Raw genomic sequence first — 18806 nt, 5'->3', positions numbered from 1 at the left:
TAAATTTAGGTTCCATTATGGTCGTAAGTCGAGGACTACCTGTAGACCTAATTTATTGTCCATCAGAAGATAATTTGGCTGACCTCATGACATTCTGTATACAGAAACCCAAGGATCTTGTGAAATAATGCCATCCAGCTATAAATTGGAGGGGGGTTAAGATATTTAATAGCTGGAGCACTGAAGGGTTGGATACTGAGTAAGAACACACAGTTGTAGCTAATTGGCTGAAGAGAGCTGGCCACTGTGTGAGACAACCTTCTATTATTAAAAATGATGGAAGGCCAAAGGAAGGATTTGTTTCTCTCTCTTTCTGGAGCCTTCCAGCCCATCCTGGGCACGGAGGATCCTGGCAGCCGGAAGGCCTGAAACAGGGGCAGGATTGTTGCTGTGCCATCCGAGGCTCTGGGACTTCAGGAGAGGGAGGGTCTGCGGCTATGCCCCCTCCCACTTGACGATTGCAGATGCTAACCATGGGCAAGCTAGATGTCTATCATTTGGAAGCAAGAAAAGAATAAAAGAGAAAGAATAACTTCTCCACGATTATTTCATGTTTATACCCACACTCTTCGGACCAACTTGGGGAAAAGACAGAAAAGTCATTATTTAATATTCTCTTTTTTTAAAAAATATACATCAATATCAATACATGAACAGTGAGGCATCTGGGTACCATTCATTTCCTCCCTCCCTCCCTTCCTCCCTCCCTCCTTCCTTCCTCCTTCCCTCCCTCCCTCCTTCCTTCCTTCCTTCCTTCCCTCCCTCCCTCCCTCCTTCCTTCCTTCCTTCCTCTTTCCCTCCTTCCTTCCTTTCTTCCTCCTTCCTCCCTCCCTCCTCCTTCCTTCCTTCCTTCCTCTTCCTCCTTCCTTCCTTCTTCCTCCTTCCTCCCTCCTCCCTCCGTCCTTCCTTCCTTCCTCCCTCCTCCTCCTTCCTCCTTCCTCCTTCCTTCCTTCCTCCTTCCTCCCTCCTCCTCCTTCCTTCCTTCCTCCTTCCTCCTTCCTTCTTCCTTCCTCCTTCTCTCCCTCCCTCCTCCTTCCTTCCTTCCTCCTTCCTCCTTCCTTCCTTCCTTCCTTCCGTCCTTCCTCCTTCCTCCTCCCTCCTCCCTCCTTCCTCCTTCCTCCCTCCTCCCTCCTCCTTCCTTCCTTCCTTCCTCCTTCCTCCCTCCTCCTCCTCCTCCTCCTCCCTCCTTCCTTCCTTCCTTCCTTCCTTCCTCCTCCCTCCTCCCTCCTTCCCTCCCTCCCTCCCTCCCTCCTTCCTCCCTCCCTCCCTCCCTTCCTTCTTCCTTCCTTCCCTTGTCAGCCTGGAGGGGAGCCAGAGGAAGGAAGCGTTGCGGGTGGCCATGGCTCTCCCGAGCCCGGGCGGGGCGGGAGGCGGGACTGGGCCGGACGGGGGCCTGGGAGATACAAAGGGAAGCGGTGTGGGGCTGCGGGGCCAGCGGGGATCCGGCCATGGAGGCGGCGGGGGCGCTGGCGGCGGGGGCGGCGCTGCTGCTGGGGCTCTACGGGCTCCTCTACTACTACTTGGTGGCGGCCACCTGGTGCCGCAACGCGGTCAGCCTGCGGGGCAAGACGGTGCTCATCACAGGTCAGCTGGGAGGGAAGGGGAGGGGGGGTCTCGGGGGGGGCATTGCCTCTCTTTCCTCCTTCCTTCCTTCCATAAACCCCCCTCCCACCTCGATGGCTCCGCGCAGGATCAGAATCCCGGAGCAAAAGCGCAGCGCGACCCACAGAGTCCGCGCAGCTTCTGCCCCATCGGGTCCTGCCTGCCCCAAAGGCGCTTCAGACGCAGCCGAGAAAGTCCGGCCAAAAAAAGCCCCTCGGGAAGAAACCGGGTGAGAACTGACCCGGGAGGCTCCGCAGATGCCAGCCGTCCCCGGGGCTGCCTCGGAGACCCGGCCAGGAAGGAAGGCAGGAAGGCCGGTGCGGAAGAGCCGCGGGAAAGGCTGGGCTGGGCTGCCGGAGACCCTGCTTGGACCAGCCAGGGGGAGCCTCCGAAGGACGAAGATCGCGCCTGCTTTGCTTCCTTGCCAGCATTAACCGTTGCGGTAAACTCTGGCGGTGTCTGCTGGCTGGGGAGGAAAGGATCGCAGCGGAGGCAAAAGTGGAGGATTTCTTGGTTTGCGTTGCGCAACGAAGCGCAGCGAGGGAACGGCCTTTACTTTCTGCCGTCCTCCAAAGTTTAGGTATAGGAATGCCGCAAAGTGCTTTTTTTCCCCGAGAGGCAACTGGACTTTCTGGTTTTTCTTTGAAGATGTTTCGCTTCTCATCCGAGAAGCTTCTTCAGTTCTGACTGGACTGCCATCTGCCAGAAATGGTGTTAGGTCTCCTACAACTCTGTTATTCTGTTCTGTTCTGATGATATAATATATTCCTTGCAGACATCTGCTCAGCTGCATTCTTTTAGAGCAAGGGCGTCAAACTCAAGGCCCGTGGGCCAGATCCAGACCACGGGGTGCTTAGATGTGGCCTGCGGGCCCATCCTGGAAATAGCAAAGGACCGGCCCCTGGTGCCTCGGCCACCAAAAAACAAAGGCAAGCCGTGCGTGGCCTCCCCCGAGCGCCGTTTTTGCTGCAGGAGGCTGTCAGGGCCGAAAACGGAGCCTTGATGAGTGACATCAAGCTGGCCACAATCCCTGGCCATGCCCCACCTCACCCCACCCGATCAAACACAACCCTGATGCGGCCCTGAATGAAATCGATTTTGACACCCCTGTTTTAGAGAGTAGTTAAAGCCACCTGGAGGTTCTAACCTGAGTAATGCAAATGGGTGTGGAGCCTTCTACAACACAGTCCTTTCAGCAGTTCCAAGACGGCTCCACACCCGTTTGCGCCACTCAGGTGCCCTTGACCTTCATTCTGGCAGTTGAAGTCCGCCCATCTTAAAGTTGCCAAGGTTGACAAACGCTGACAAAGAAATGCTTCACTTTGCAAAACCACAAAAACTGCAGGCACAGGAATGCAGTCCCGGCTCCTGAATTCCCATCAAAGGCTTTTCTCTGCCCTTTCCTAGGTGGAAATGCAGGGATCGGGAAGGCCACAGCAGTGGATCTGGCCCGGAGAGGTGCCCGGGTCATTCTGGCATGCCGTGACAAAGCGAGAGGAGAATCGGCCGTGTACGACATTAGACGGGTAAGCGCCTGCCGTGCGACTCTCTCCGTCCCTCCGTTCTTCTGCATGGTTTCCTGATGGTTTTTATTCATTTATTTAATTCATGGCATCAGCAGACATCATGCGATCCCTGATATGCAACACAGATAAAACACACTCTTTATGCAAACGGACATCTGTGTTTAAATGAAGCATCAACAAATACGTGAATATCAAATAAGTGGACTGTGCAATAGAGAAGATAAAACATTAAGTTAGGGTACAATCATGATAAAATCTCCACAACATGGCCCCATAGAGTCACAATGCGATAGATGTAAAACCGTGATGAAATTTCTATAATATGGCACCATGGAGTCACAACAGAATAGATGTTACACAGGTAGTCCTTGACTTACAACCGTTCATTTGGTAACCGTTCAAAGTTACAACGCCACTGAAAAAGTGACTTATGACCATTGTTCACATGATCATTGCATCATCCCTATTTGTCATGTGATCAAAATTCAGGTGCTTGGCAACTGACTCATATTTATGACGGTTGCAGTGTCCCAGAGTCATGTGATCCCCTTCTGACAAGCCAATGAGGGAAGCCGGATTCACTTTGTGTAGCTAACTTAACAACTGCAGCAAGAAAGGTCATAAAATGGGGGCTAGACTCACTTAACAAATCTCTCACTTAGCAACAGAAATTTTGGGCTCGTTGCAGTCATAAGTCGAGGACTACCCGTAACACCCTCTCAATGCACCCCTACAGAGGTGCCTCACCCTCCTGTTCTCCCACTGCAGATCCCCCCCAAAGTTGGCCTTAAGGTCGCCAGTATCTATTTGAGCATTTTTTCCAGTTTTATAGTTTTATTACGGTTTTTATGTTGTTTAACTTTAGAGTCAGAGCTGCCCAGGGTTGATTATAAGTTTGGCGGCTATATACAGGCAGTCCTCGACTTAGGACCACAGTTGAATCCACAATTCCTGTTGCTAAATAAGACGGTTGTTTTATGACCCAATTCTGTGACTTTTTCCCCCCAAGGTTGTTAAGCGAATCACATGGTTGTTAAGTGAATCCAGCTCTCTCCCCCATTGATTTTGCTTGTCCAAATCCTCTCAAACAGTGATCACATGACTCCACCACCATTGGAAATATTGCTGGTTGCCAAACACCCAAATTTTGATCACATGACCCTGGTGTCAACGTCCGAGACAGCGCTCCGTTCAAAGTGGCCACAAGGCGCTCTTTGGGAGTTGCCGCACACGCCTAGGGGGAGGGGGATGCATGGGGCCACAGATGGGTGCCGGGTGATGGGACTCATGCTGGAAGGCAAGCCAGCTGCGGTCGGTTCAGAAGCCACCCAGGCCTGAAGAGTTTTTGCTGGAGCCAGCCAGAGAGCAATCGGGCTGCAGGAGGGCTTGCTGGAGCTGGGCCAAGAAAAGCAATGGTGAAATGCTACCGGTTCGCACAGTTTCAGGCGAACCGGCAGTAAAAAAAAGCTACTGGTTCATCTCTACCAGTATTTCAGACCAATCTAAATTACGGGGCCCAGCTGTTCTCCATCTCCTCACTGTTCTACTTACCTTCCCAAGCCTCCTTTTTCCACACCCAGCATGTGTTTGGTGCGCGCTGCGCATGCGGCACACCATGCGTTTGGCATGCACAGCGCATACACACGCACAGAGCACGTGCTTGGCATGCCAGCGAACCGGTGGCAGACCGGTTCAGATTTCACCACTGCAAAAAAGTATTTGCTGGAGCCAGCCCCGGGGGTGTGTGGAAACCAGGAAGAGGAGGGGGGAGCGTGCTGAGTCCATAAGCTAACTGGCTAGCAGAAGCCATTAATGTTGGCTAAAACAGGGGTCTCCAACCTTGGCAACTTTAAGACTTGTGGACTTCAACTCCCAGAATTCCTCAGCCAGCAAAGCTGGGAGTTGAAGTCCACAAGTCTTAAAGTTGCCAAGGTTGGAGACCCCTGGGCTAAAGACTCTTTGACTTTATTGTTCACCGAGTGCCAAGCTGAGACTCCAGTAAAGAGACCCATTCTACTCACAGTGCGGCCTCTTCTTTTGCTGGCTTGGTTTGGAACCGTGACACCTGGGGGTGCTGCGAGGGTCGTATGTGTGAGGACTGGTCATAAATCACTTTTTGTCATTGGCACGGTCACTTTGAAGGGTCACTAAACCAACGGTCATAAGGACTGCCGGTATTGTTTTATTACACACCAGCCAGAGAGATCAGAAGGTAAGTAAACGGGGATCAGCCTTTGAATTCACACCGGATTCCGAGGCTCAGGATTCCTTCCGCTCCTTTTCCAGGAAAGTGGGAACTCGGAGGTGATCCCGATGATCCTGGATCTGGGCAGCCTGAGCTCCGTGAGAGCTTTTGCGCAGACCTTCTTGGAATCGGAGCCCCGTCTGGACATCCTCATCAACAATGCAGGTGGGGGCAGAGCAGACCCTCCCCAGGGTCTCCGGGCGAGGAAGGGGAGAATATTCTGGCCGTCTCCGGTGTTTCTCGTTCCTTTGGGAATTTGGCCATAACTCTAGAAGCGGCTCTCTCCCATTTGTGGCTGTTCATTTTTTCTGTATAGCGCCTTATTATTTTTATGAGTAACTCAAGGTGGCAAACAGATCCAATGCTCTTTCCTCCTCCTATTTTCCTCTAAACTACAACCCTGTGAGGTGGGTTGGGCAGAAAGAGAGAGAGAGACTGATCCAAAGTCACCAGCCGGCTTTTGTGCCTCAGGTGGGACTAGAACTCCCCGTCTCCTGGTGATTGGCTCCAAGTCACTCAGTTCATGCCTGAGGCGGGACTAGAACTCCCGTCTCCTGGTGATTAGCTCAACTTTTTCGCTTGCGAGATTCCCCCGCCTCGCAAGAATGGCCCTCCACGTTATCAAGGGCCTACCTTAATGAAGGGTCTTGGGACCCAGAGAGGTGGCATGCGGCCAAGAAGAACCTTTGGGGATTTTTAAATAGATTTTTAAATAAGGGTCTTTTAAGGGGGGGAGGGATTTGACGGGTGGGGGAGAGAACCCGTCGGGGAGGGATCCAGCCCCTGTGCTTGTTCGCGGCACTACTTCATCTGGTCTGAAGGCAGGAGGGGAGGGCTCTGTACCAGGACTAGAGGGTGGTTCGATCTGTACGGTAAGGTCCTGTAATCTGTACAGGAGGTGCGGGATGACCCTTTGCAGGGACGAGCCGAGGAGTTTAGTGGTTATCTATACGATAAAATCGCTCAGCTCCGGGACGGTCTGGACCAAAATTGGGATGATCCAAGCGAGAGAGAGGAGGCACGTCTTGTCGAGTCTGTTTGGGATGAGTTTGACCCTGTGGCTCCCGAGGACGTGGACAGGTTGTTGGGGAGGCTTCACGCCACGACATGTTTACTGGACCCGTGTCCTTCCTGGCTGGTACTGGCCACTCAGGAGGTGACACGAGGCTGGCTCCAGAGGATTATCAACGCTTCTCTGTTGGAAGGGGTTTTCCCTGCCGCCTTGAAAGAGGCGGTGGTGAGACCCCTCCTCAAGAAGCCCTCCCTGGACCCAGCTATTTTGGGCAATTATCATCCAGTCTCCAACCTTCGCTTTGTTGCGAAGGTTGTAGAGAGTGCTGTGGCGCGACAGCTACCCCGATACCTGGATGAAGCCGTCTATCTAGACCCGTTCCAGTCCAGCTTCCGACCCGGATACAGCACGGAGACAGCTTTGGTCGCATTGGTGGATGATCTCTGGAGGGCCAGGGACAGGGGTTACTCCTCTGCCCTGGTCCTATTAGACCTCTCAGCAGCTTTTGATACCATCGACCATGGTATCTTGCTGCGCCGGTTGGGGGGATTGGGAGTGGGAGGCACCGTGTATCAGTGGTTCTCCTCCTATCTCTCCGACCGGTCGCAGACGGTGTTGACAGGGGGACAGAGGTCGACCACGAGGTGCCTCACTTGTGGGGTGCCGCAGGGGTCGATTCTCTCGCCCCTTCTGTTCAACATCTATATGAAGCCGTTGGGTGAGATCATCATGGCTTCGGGGTGAGATACCAGCTGTACGCTGATGACACCCAGCTGTACTTTTCCACCCCGGGCCACCCCAATGAAGTTGTTGAAGTGCTGTCCCGGTGTTTGGAAGCCGTACGGGTCTGGATGGGGAGAAACAGGCTCAAGCTTAATCCCTCCAAGACGGAGTGGCTGTGGATGCCAGCATCCCGATTCAGTCAGCTGCAGCCGCAGCTGACTGTTGGAGGCCAGTTACTGGCCCCAAAGGATAGGGTGCGCAACTTAGGTGTCCTCCTGGATGAACGGCTGTCGTTTGAAGATCATTTGACGGCCGTCTCCAGGAGGGCCTTCCACCAGGTTCGCCTGGTTCGCAGTTGCGCCTTCCTTGATCGGGATGCCTTGTGCACAGTCACTGCGCCTGCTACCTCTCGCTTGGATTATTGTAATGCTCTCTACATGGGGCTCCCTTGAGGTGCACTCGGAGGCTTCAGTTAGTCCAGAATGCAGCTGCGGGTGATAGAGGAGCTACGTAGCTCCCACGTAACACCGCTCCTGCGCAGACTGCACTGGCTACCTGTGGCCTTTCGAGTGCACTTTAAGGTTTTGGTTACGACCTTTAAAGCGCTCCATGGCTTAGGGCCTGGGTACTTACGGGACCGCCTGCTGTTACCGCATGCCTCCCACCGACCCGTACGCTCTCACAGAGAGGGACTTCTCAGGGTGCCGTCCGCCAAGCAATGTCGGCTGGCGGCCCCCAGGGGAAGGTCCTTCTCTGTGGGGGCTCCCACACTCTGGAACGAGCTTCCCCCGGGTTTACGCCAAATACCTGACCTTCGGACCTTCCGTCGCGAACTGAAGACACATCTTTTCATTCGTGCGGGGCTGGCTTAAATTTTATCGATTTTAAATTTTTATTAATAATTTTAAATGGGGTTTTAGTTTATTATATATTTTAAACTTTTTAGGCTAATTATAAAATAAGTTTTTTAATTTGCATTTTAAATTGTACATTGTATTGCCTGTTTTTATTTTTGCCTGTACACCGCCCTGAGTCCTTCGGGAGAAGGGCGGTATAAAAATCAAATAAATAATAATAATAATAATAATAATAATAATAATAATAATAATAATAATAATAATAATGATGATGATGATGATGATGATGATGATGATGATGATGATGATGATGATGATGTCACCTAGCTGGCTTTCATGGCTTAAGGCGTGAACTGATGTCCTCCCATTTTGTAGACTTAACCACTACACTTAACTGACTTTAAAAGCCAATTGCCTAAACCAGTAGACCAAACTGGATACTTTACATGCAATCCTCAACTTGTGACCATGATAAAGCCTGCCAATTATGGTTATAAGTTGTGATAGTTGAAAAGCCGGTCACCCCTGTGACCATACACGATTTTACATCCTTTTTTTGAGGGGGTTGTGAAGCGAACCCTATCGGGTGTTTTTGTTGAAAACTGCCTTTTTTGACAAAACTGTCATAAATCACTAATCATGTCCCATGTTTCCAAGGTCAGACTGGTTGCCAAGCATCCAGGTTGCAATCATGTGATGTGGCCACAAGGGGGAGCCACTGGAACTTGGGAAGCAGCTTGTAGTTACCTTTCATTAGATTGCGAAATAACCCATTGTAAACTGAGGATGGCATATAATTCGCTTACTTACTTACTAAAACATATGAAGAACGGTTGCAGGAACTGGGTATGTCTAGTTTAACAAAAAGAAGGACTAGGGGAGACATGATAGCAGTCTTCCAATATCTCAGGGGTTGCCACAAAGAAGAGGGAGTCAAACTATTCTCCAAAGCACCTGAAGGCAGGACAAGAAGCAATGGGTGGAAACTAATCAAGGAGAGATGCAACTTAGAACTAAGGAGGAATTTCCTGACAGTTAGAACAATTAATCAGTGGAACAACTTGCCTGCAGAAGTTGTGAATGCTCCAACACTGGAAATTTTTAAGAAGAGGTTGGATAACCGTTTGTCTGAAGTGGGTGTAGGGTTTCCTGCCTGGGCAGGGGGTTGGACTAGAAGGCCTCCAAGGTCCCTTCCAACTCTGTTGTTGTTGTTGTTATTATTATTATTATTATTATTATTATTATTATTATTATTATTATTATTATTATTATTATTATTATTATTATTATTATTACTTTTCTGGCAGGGGTCTTCCAGGCTGGCCAAACGGCTGATGGCTTTGACCAGGCCTTCCAGGTCAACCACTTGGGCCATTTCCTGCTGACCCACCTGCTCCTGGACCGGCTGAAGCGCTGCGCCCCGAGCCGGGTTATAATTCTGACCTCAAGTATTCATGTCTTCGGGAAGATTGACTTTCGGACCATCCACAAGCCGGTGGAGGGAATGTGGAAAGCTCTACATTCGTATTGCAACAGCAAACTAGCCAACATTCTCCACGCGAGAGAGTTGGCCAACCGGCTGGAAGGAACCGATGTTGCCTGCTACGCGGTTCATCCAGGTGAGTGGAAGTCTGGCTCCAAGGCGCCCCAGAAGGAGCCCCCCACCCGCCGGCATTTCTCTCCCACTGGGGGATCCCTCGACGCTCCCTGCAGAGACACGCCAGGAGTTTTGTCCATCGAGCTCAGCTGCAGAGGGAGACCTCTCCCACCATCCCAAGTTCAGAATCCTAGAATCTTAGGGTGGGAAGGGCCCTTGGAGGTCTTCTAGTCCAACCCCCTGCTCAAGCAGGAGACCCTATACCATTCCAGACAAGCGGTTGTCCAATCTCTTCTTCAAAACCTCCAGTGTTGTAGCACCCGCAACCTCTGGTGGCAAGCTGTTCCACTGTCCTCACTGTTAGGAAGATTCTCCTTAATTCCAGGTTGCTTCTCGCCTTGATGAGTTTCCATCCGTTGTTTCTTCTCCTGCCTTGAGGTGCTTTGGAAAATAAGTTGACCCCCTCTTCTCTGTGGCAGCCCCTCAAACACTGTCACCTATAATCCTTCTTTTCTCTAGACTGGCCAAATCCACTTCTTGCAACTGTTCTTATATGTTTTAATCTGCAGGCCTTTAATCTTCCTAGTTGCTCTTCTTTGCACTTTTTCCAATATCTTAACGTCTTTTTTGTAATGTGGTGACCAAAACTGCACGCAATACTCCAGGTGTGGCCTTACTAAGGATTTTTAAAACGGCACTAATACTTCACGTGATTTTGATTCTATGCCTCTGTTTATATAAATTTGATTAAATAAATAAATAAATAAATAAATAACCCAGGATTGTATTAGCTTTTTTGGCAGCTGCCACACATGGCTGGCTTGTCTTTAAGTGACCAGGGGAAGGGCCTTCTCTGTGGGGGCTCCCACACTCTGGAACGAGCTTCCCCCGGGTTTACGTCAAATACCTGACCTTCGGACATTCCGTCGCGAACTAAAGACACATCTTTTTATCTGCGCGGGGCTGGCTTAAATTGGATTTTTTAAATGTGAAATTTTATTAATTTTTAAACGGGGTTTTTAGTTTACGGAAATTTTAATTTCAGGCTAATTTAAATAAGTTTTAAATGGTATTTTAATCTGTATATTGTATTGTTTTATCTTGCCTGTACACCGCCCTGAGTCCTTCAGGAGAAGGGCGGTATAAAAATCAAATAAATAATAATAATAAAAATAATCGTCCACTAGGACTCCAAGGTCCCTCTCCCAGGGTCTGTCTTTGAGCCAGGTCTCACCTGATCTGGACTTGGGCCTTTGGTGAAATAATGTCTCAGGGCTTTCTTTGGCTCCATTTGCCAACGGGATGGTTGACACGTCGTAACTTTTTTAAAAAACAATTTTTTATTAATTTTTTAATTTCCCCCCTACATGGCTTAAGAACAGAGTATTGGTCATATCATGTCTTATACAATTCAATCTATTCAAATATATTTTACTTAGTTACAGCTTTTGCCGAAATATTTTTTTTCATAATTTTTATCCATATCCTAATATTTCCTTGCTCATTTCACTAAGTCACATCTTCTTTCGCCCTCAAGTTCTAATTTCTCCATTTTTATTAGTATTCATTCTCGTTCATTCTTTTTTTTTAACTGTTTCAATTTTTATCCTAATATATCCAAATATATTCGGAGTTGCCTTTCTTCCATTTCATCTTTTCCTTTTCACAGCAATCCTTTCTTCTTCTCATTCCTTTCCCTCCCTCCTTTCTTCCTCCCTCCTTTCTTCTCTCCTCTCCTACTCCTTCTCTACTTCCCCTTCCTTTCTCCCCCTCCTCCCCTTTTCCTCACTGTCCAACCTTCTCTCTTACTCTTATTTCCCTACCTTTCCTCCTCTCCTCTTCCCTTTCTTCTTCTCTCTCTCCTCCTTCTCCCTTTCCATCTCTCTCTTCTTCTTATCTCTCTCCATTGCTGTATTTATTTTCATTTCAATACTTCTGGTGTCCAGGCAGTCCCGATGGTGTCCCGATTTTCTCATTTATTGAATATATTTCTCAAACCTCCCCTCATATATTTTAGTTATTAACATTGTCTTCATCTTATTGCATTTGTATCTTACAATCAATTAATACAGCCTTCCACCTCTTATTTTCTTAGAGTTTTTGTTCACAATTTCAATAATTATTATTCTCTTCCAATATTATATATCATTTACTAACATTTCAATTTTTATTTCCTTTTACATCTGAATAACAGTCATTTTCACTTATAAACCATACTATCTTTCATATTCCATCTGCTGGACTATTTATTATTATTTTTTAAGACAATATATTTCTTCTTTTAACCTTCTTTACAATTTTATATCTTAACTTCAATTAATTTTTCCATTCTTTTATATATTTAAATTTTATTTCCTTACCATCAACTATAATTCTCTCTCATTCCATGCTTTCTCAGACACAAAAAGAAAAAAAAACATATATCCCATTATATCTTCCACATTTCATCTACTTCTCCATTTTACATTAAACAATATATTCCTTCTTTTTTAATCCCTTCATTCACTTCATTTCACCCTTTCATTTCACCCTCTTTTACAATAATCTATATATTTCTATATATTTCTTCTAATTTCCAGCATTCCTAAGAATTTCTACCACTATTTTAATTTCTTTTCTACTATTCATTTTTTCCTCCTTTTAACCATTTTCTTTCAGTCTCTCCAAAATTCCATCTCTTAATATTTTTCTCCCTTTCTTCCATTCTTTTATCTTCTTCTTTCTCTCTTTCTTATATCTTCCTTTCCACCTCCTTTCTCTAACTTTTACTCTTTTAATTTTCCCCCTCAGTTTTTCTCCATTTTCTCCTCTTCTCTTTATTCTGTCACTGCTAATCCCAGTGTAATCATCTATTTTTTCCACTCTTTTAGTTTTTCCTTCAATCTTTTCTTCTTTTCTTTTTCCCTTTTTTTCAAAGTATCCTTCCCACTCTCCATTTCTATTCTTTCACTATCAATCCCAATATGATCATCTATATTTTTATCCTCACTCATTTCTTTTCAGCATTATATTCTTGTTGCTCTCGTTTCCCATAATTTCTTCATTGTTTCTTTTTTATTTTAACTATTTCAATTTTTATTAATTTTTTAATTTCCCCCCTACATGGCTTAAGAACAGAGTATTGGTCATATCATGTCTTATACAATTCAATCTATTCAAATATATTTTACTTAGTTACAGCTTTTGCCGAAATATTTTTTTTCATAATTTTTATCCATATCCTAATATTTCCTTGCTCATTTCACTAAGTCACATCTTCTTTCGCCCTCGAGTTCTAATTTCTCCATTTTTATTAGTATTCATTCTCGTTCATTCCTTTTTATTTTAACTATTTCAATTTTTATTCTAACATTTTCAAATATATTCGGGGTTGCCTTTCTTCCATTTCATCTTTTCCTTTTCACAGCAATCCTTTCTTCTTCTCATTCCTTTCCCTCCCTCCTTTCTTCCTCCCTCCTTTCTTCTCTCCTCTCCTACTCCTTCTCTACTTCCCCTTCCTTTCTCCCCCTCCTCCCCACTTCCTCCCTATCTAACCTTCTCTCCTACTCTTATTTCCCCTACCTTTCCTCCTCTCCTCTTCCCTTTCTTCTTTCTCTCTCCCTCCTTCTCCCTTTCCATCTCTCTCTTTCTTCTTATCTCTCTCCATTGCTGTATTTATTTTCATTTCAATACTTCTGGTGTCCAGGCAGTCCCGATGGTGTCCCGATTTTCTCATTTATTGAATATATTTCTCAAACCTCCCCTCATATATTTTAGTTATTAACATTGTCTTCATCTTATTGCATTTGTATCTTACAATCAATTAATACAGCCTTCCACCTCTTATTTTCTTAGAGTTTTTGTTCACAATTTCAATAATTATTATTCTCTTCCAATATTATATATCATTTACTAACATTTCAGTTTTATTTCCTTTTACATCTGAATAACAGTCATTTTCACTTATAAACCATACTGTCTTTCATATTCCGTCTGCTGGACTATTTGTTATTATTTTTTTAAGACAATATATTTCTTCTTTTTAACCTTCTTTACAATTTTGTATCTTAACTTCTATTAATTTTTCCATTCTTATATATATTTAAAGTTTATTTCCTTACCATCAACTATAATTCTCTCTCATTCCATTCATTCTCAGACACAAAAAGAAAAAACAACATATATCCCATTATATCTTCCACATTTCATCTACTTCTCCATTTTACATTAAACAATATATTCCTTTTTTTTTAATCCCTTCATTCACTTCATTTCACCCTTTCATTTCACCCTCTTTTACAATAATCTATATATTTCTATATATTTCTTCTAATTTCCATCATTCTTAACAATTTCTATTACTATTTTAATTTCTTTTCTATTATTCATTTTTTTCCTCCTTTAACCATTTTCTTTCAGTCTCTCCAAAATCCCATCTCTTAATATTTTTCTCCCTTTCTCCCATTCTTTTATCTTCTTTTTTTCTCTTTCTTATATCTTCTTTTCCATCTCCTTTCTCTAACTTTTATTCTTTTAATTTCCTCCCTCAATTTTTCTCCATTTCCTCCTCTTCTCTTTATTCTGTCACTGCTAATCCCAGTGTAATCATCTATTTTTTTCACTCTTTTAGTTTTTCCCTTCAATCTTTTCTTTCTTTTTCCCCTTTCTTTTTCAAGGTATCCTTCCCCCTCTTCATTTCTATTTTCCCACTATCAATCCCAATACGATCATCTGTATTTTTATCCTCGCTCATTTCTTTTTCAGCATTATATTCTTGTTGCTCTCGTTTCCCCATAATTTCTTCATTGTTTCTTTTTTTATTTTTAAGTCACAGCTCTCCTTGTTTATTCCCTTTAAAGGATCCTCGCACCATTTGAAGCATCTCCCATAATTCCTCCCAATTCTCCATGTTTTCAATATAAGGAGAAAAACTTTTTAAATTTATTTATTTTAACTTATGTATAGTCCACATTCAAGTCCAAAATATTGTCTCTTCCCCGCCCTTTTTTTTCTGTTTCCAAATGCAAGCCAGTTCAGATGTTTTTTTTCCTTTTTTTCCCCGGGTCGTCCTAGTTCCAATCTAGATCTCTCCAGTTTTTTGAAGCTATGCCACAGCTGTTTAAACGAGTACTCCTTCGGTGTTCCTTTTTCTCTTAATTGTCTAAACAATGCAATATTGTTTTTTTTCTCTCCAGTGATGTTTCTTTCCAATCCACAACTCCCAGTAACAAAATGTTAATCCACAAAACTAATTCCTTTGTCTTCCTCTATTTAATCCTTTTGTTAGCAAAATATGCTTTCTCTCAATTTTCTTCTCCTTTTAATATTTATTTTTTCTTCCAAAACCAATTTTCCAGATGGAACATTAGTTCTTTTGGGCTTTTGTCTTAAAAATCCTCTTTGCTGTTTGTTTCCTCTCACTTTAAATTTCCGCGTGCCAATTAGCTGCTAAATTCAAGCCAAAAAAATCTCTTGAGCTTAAAAAAAAAATTTCTTCTTACCTGTGAGTTGGCCAATCGCTCGTCTGGTAACAATACTCTGCTCTGATCTTCCCTCCTGCTCAATCTTTTTGTGTGGCTGTCCCAACTTTAGCAGCTCCTAATGGCTGCCTTTTCTTGTCGTTGGGTCGAAGGCTGGGTGCCGATGCTACTGGGAATTCGCAATTTCCCTATTCGCACCGGCTGGTGCCTTCTTTCTTCGCTGTCCCTCCAGGACAGCTATGGTCCATTAAGGACTCCCAAATCAAATGGAATTTCAACACTCTTTCCGAAGCTCCCATGGTTCGCATCGTCTCATTATGATGCTGGCCACACGTCTCGACACGTAACTTTGAATGGTCACTAAACAAACTGTGGTAAGTTGACAACTACCTATATCATTAATTCCAATGATTCATGTGTGTGACAACACATACAAAGACACAAATGCTATTTTAACCAACTCAGGGAACAGACAGATCATCATTATGTAATATTATTTATTTGCATCTATTAGCCACCCGACAGTGGATTCAGGTTTGCAGTGCAGCACACAGATGTTCACAGACACACACACACCCCATTTGCACCATTGCCTGCTCACTTCAGCATTGGGTCTTCGAAAAAATATTTAAAATGGGCAACAGGTGTTGTTCATTCGGAATTTCCTCCTCCTCTCTCTGGGTCACCTCTGGGAAGGTGCTTCCTTCCATCCCGGCCATTCACACAACCAACTTTCTTTTGCTTTCAGGAGCTGTTAGATCTGAAATTGGTCGCTCCTTTCCATGGTGGTTGCATCGGTCGCTTTCATTCATGAACCTGTTCAGCCGAGATTGTGACGCAGGTGCCCAGACCTCCATCTACTGCTCCACCGAGGAGGGCATCGAGAGGCTGAGTGGGCGGTATTTCATGGACTGCCGGCTCTCGGAGCCTTGGCCACAGGCCTGCGATGACCAGCTGGCCAAGAAGCTCTGGGAATTCAGTGAGAGGCTGCTGGGACTGACCACTTAAGATGGGAAAGTTACTGCAGTTTGCAGTAACTGAAAGCGCGAGTCCGATTAAACTGGGAGATGAAACTGCAGGGAATCTGGAAGCTACCCAGAGGTTGTGTTTGATGTGGAAATTGAAGGGTTGAATTTCCAAGAAGTTTAAAAATTGGAAAGCATTGTGGGATGTGTCACGGTGAGTTGCCCAGTGTTGCCCAAAGACTCTCATTTGTGAATAAAGACTGTTCCTGCCCTGTTTTAAAAGGGGCACGTTTTACTTGTGAGCAAGTGGTTTCTCATTGCTTGTGAAGGCTGGGTCAGAACACGGTCTTACTTAGCAACAAAAATGTTGGGCTCAATTGTCGTAAGTCGAGGACTACCTGTATAGAGCAGAGCACAGAGATGAGTCAGGAAATGTCAGGATCCAAAAACAAAGAAAGACAGGCAGTGATTATGTCAAAAAGATTCCTTGATAGTTCAATACCTAGAGACAGAATCTTGCCAGATCGAAGCAGTTTACTATGTACAAGATGCATATTAGCTGCATATTATAAGGAGGAGCCAGCCTGAGCCTCTTTCTCCCACATATAATATCTATGCTATGTTGCCTCTTCCTCCTCTAGAATGCACCCCTCCCTCCCTCCCTCCTTCCTGGGCATCTGGCCCATTTCATTCTGTCACAGGAGCCCCCCTGTCGAAGGGGATTCAGCCTCTCCCAGTCTGAGCCTTGAGGGAATAATGCTAAGGATACCCCCCATACCCCTACTGGTATGTGTATACCCAGTGGTATAGCTTTTTGGACAATACCTGGGTCAAGATTAAGACACAGGAATTGGAAGCCTTCAACAAACACATCAATTCTATGGGCAGGTACATTAAGTTCACTCAGGAAGATGTCAAGGAAAACATGCTGGATTTCCTGGACTGTGCATGTCAGGCTGCCTCTGATTATATCTAGGAAAGAATACACCTTGATTTCATTTGCAAATAAAGAAAAGTACTTTTACTAGATATATCTGGACTGCAGCAGTATAAAGTTGGATCTGAGACAAAATATGGCTAACATTCCATATCCCCCCATTTGTCCCTCCTCTCCTCAGGAGGTCAGGCTGGTCTGGTCCAATGCCAGCTCCTTCTCCGCCCCGTGGTAATCTTCTTCCGCTTGGTCTCTAGCTGTTAATCATCTCAGGAATGCAGTCTCTGTTGAAAAAGCCCGCTCTAACATTCTTGCGGATTCAACCGTTAATCACCCCTCCCCTTCTGTTATGTCAGACAACACTCTTAAAGGGCCCTCTTCCCTTACCCTGTATAGGGCAGTGATACATCTTACATCCTTAAACTATTTTACATTACAGAAAGAACCCATTACATTCTAACTACTGAATATAAATTGTACAAAAATATGTGAGGATTGGAGTGGAGGCTGACAGTGCAGTAGGAAGACAGAAGCCTCAATACTAAAGTTTACAGAAACCCCCCACACACACACACAGAGAGAGAGATCAGTATTTACATTTTGATTCTCACACCCACTGGAGTACAAAACAGAAGTGATCAGAACCCTGCCCCAGTGGGCTGAAAGTTTGCCTACCAGCAAAGAGGGAAAAGAAAAAAGAACTAAAATACAACAAGGAAGTCCTCAGAACCTATGGCTATCCCAACTAGGCCTTCATCAAATCCAAAAAAGGACTGAGCAGGAGCAACTCCATAACAGACAACAAAGAGAACAATAAGTGAAGCAACACTGTCATTCCGTACGTTGCAGGAATATCTGAGAAGCTCAGGACGATTTTCAACCAACACAACATACCTACACACTTTAAAGCCAAAAATACACTAAGGCAGAAGCTTGTCCACTCCAAGGAGAAAATGCCCGGTCACAAACTGAGCAATGTGATATATGCAGTACAAAGCAGTGAGACCTGTACAGATCCGTACATTGGAGAAACAAAACAACCACTTCACAAACACATGGCACAGCATAGAAGAACAAACCCATCAGGGCAAGATTATGGACAGAGGGGACCGCTGGTTTGAAAGAGGGGTCACTGGGTGGTGAATTTGTTAATGCAGAGAGTGTTCAAGTGATGCGCCAGATGTTTTGGGACTGCACCCGAGGCGCCTATTGCTGTTGGTGCAAACTTTGCTTTCCATTTGCAGATGTTTGTGCATTTTGTGATCTTCTCCAGTTCCTTCTCTCCTCTTTGGTGGTCTGCAGGCACTGCCATGTTCACTACCCAGACTTTCTGATCGACAAGATTGGGCGCCCCTCGAATATGGTGCACCTTTCTCAAGGGAGGGGCTGCCTTAGGAGCTGGGCACAGGGCCAAGGGACAGGCATGCAGTGTCAGGCCTGGAAACCATATTAGACTTTAGGGTTCCAGATGCTGCCACATTTTTCCCCTGAGGGAAAGAAGGGGGGTTGAGGGGTATGGTAACATTCTTCAAGCGGTCAAGGTCGGATGGTGTTCACATCTGCAGGAAGAGTGGCAAGAAGATATTCGAATGAACTGGGAGAACGTGGGACCATGTGACCATCAAAGGGGTCAGGGGGGTGGGACTCTTGGGGTTTGTATAACTGGGAAAAGAATCCGGAAATTCAGTTTTGGAATTTCACTCATCGTGTGCCAGTTTCCTCATGCTAGTAAAGAACTCTGAAAAACAATGGCTTCTGAGTTTTTTATGCAGAAGAGGTTTTTCTGGAACCTTGACATGCAGCAGCAGAAGGCAGAGCCTGGGGGTTAGAGAGAGGCCCATTCCCTTTCCATGCGGCTTTGCAAGCAAGGCATCCTCAGGGATAGG

The 18806-nt window shown here is 45.4% G+C and overlaps 1 protein-coding gene across 1 annotated transcript; it reads left to right on the top strand.

Annotated features, from left to right (window-relative positions):
- Nucleotides 1-1404: 1404 nt before the first annotated feature.
- LOC131188593 (dehydrogenase/reductase SDR family member 13-like) lies at nucleotides 1405-16281 on the top strand. Its single transcript, XM_058163945.1, has 5 exons — nucleotides 1405-1584; nucleotides 3010-3128; nucleotides 5415-5538; nucleotides 9273-9584; nucleotides 15770-16281. The coding sequence occupies exons 1-5, from the start codon at nucleotides 1449-1451 to the stop codon at nucleotides 16027-16029; spliced, it is 951 nt and encodes a 316-aa protein (XP_058019928.1). The 5' UTR covers nucleotides 1405-1448; the 3' UTR covers nucleotides 16030-16281.
- The last annotated feature ends 2525 nt before the right edge of the window (nucleotides 16282-18806 follow it).

The sequence above is a fragment of the Ahaetulla prasina genome, chromosome 1, assembly GCF_028640845.1.
Source record: "Ahaetulla prasina isolate Xishuangbanna chromosome 1, ASM2864084v1, whole genome shotgun sequence".
NCBI classification, from domain to species: domain Eukaryota; kingdom Metazoa; phylum Chordata; class Lepidosauria; order Squamata; family Colubridae; genus Ahaetulla; species Ahaetulla prasina.
The sequence above is the reverse complement of the archived record's forward strand: the minus strand, read 5'-3'. Positions and strand labels throughout refer to the sequence as shown.

Excerpts from the sequence above, each read along its gene's own strand:
- LOC131188593 (XM_058163945.1), top strand. The coding sequence starts at position 1,449 with ATGGAGGCGGCGGGGGCGCTGGCGGCGGGGGCGGCGCTGCTGCTGGGG. Across the intron at positions 5,539-9,272 it reads CATCCTCATCAACAATGCAG|GGGTCTTCCAGGCTGGCCAA; the intron begins GTGGGGGCAGAG and ends CTTTTCTGGCAG. Across the intron at positions 9,585-15,769 it reads CTGCTACGCGGTTCATCCAG|GAGCTGTTAGATCTGAAATT; the intron begins GTGAGTGGAAGT and ends TTTTGCTTTCAG.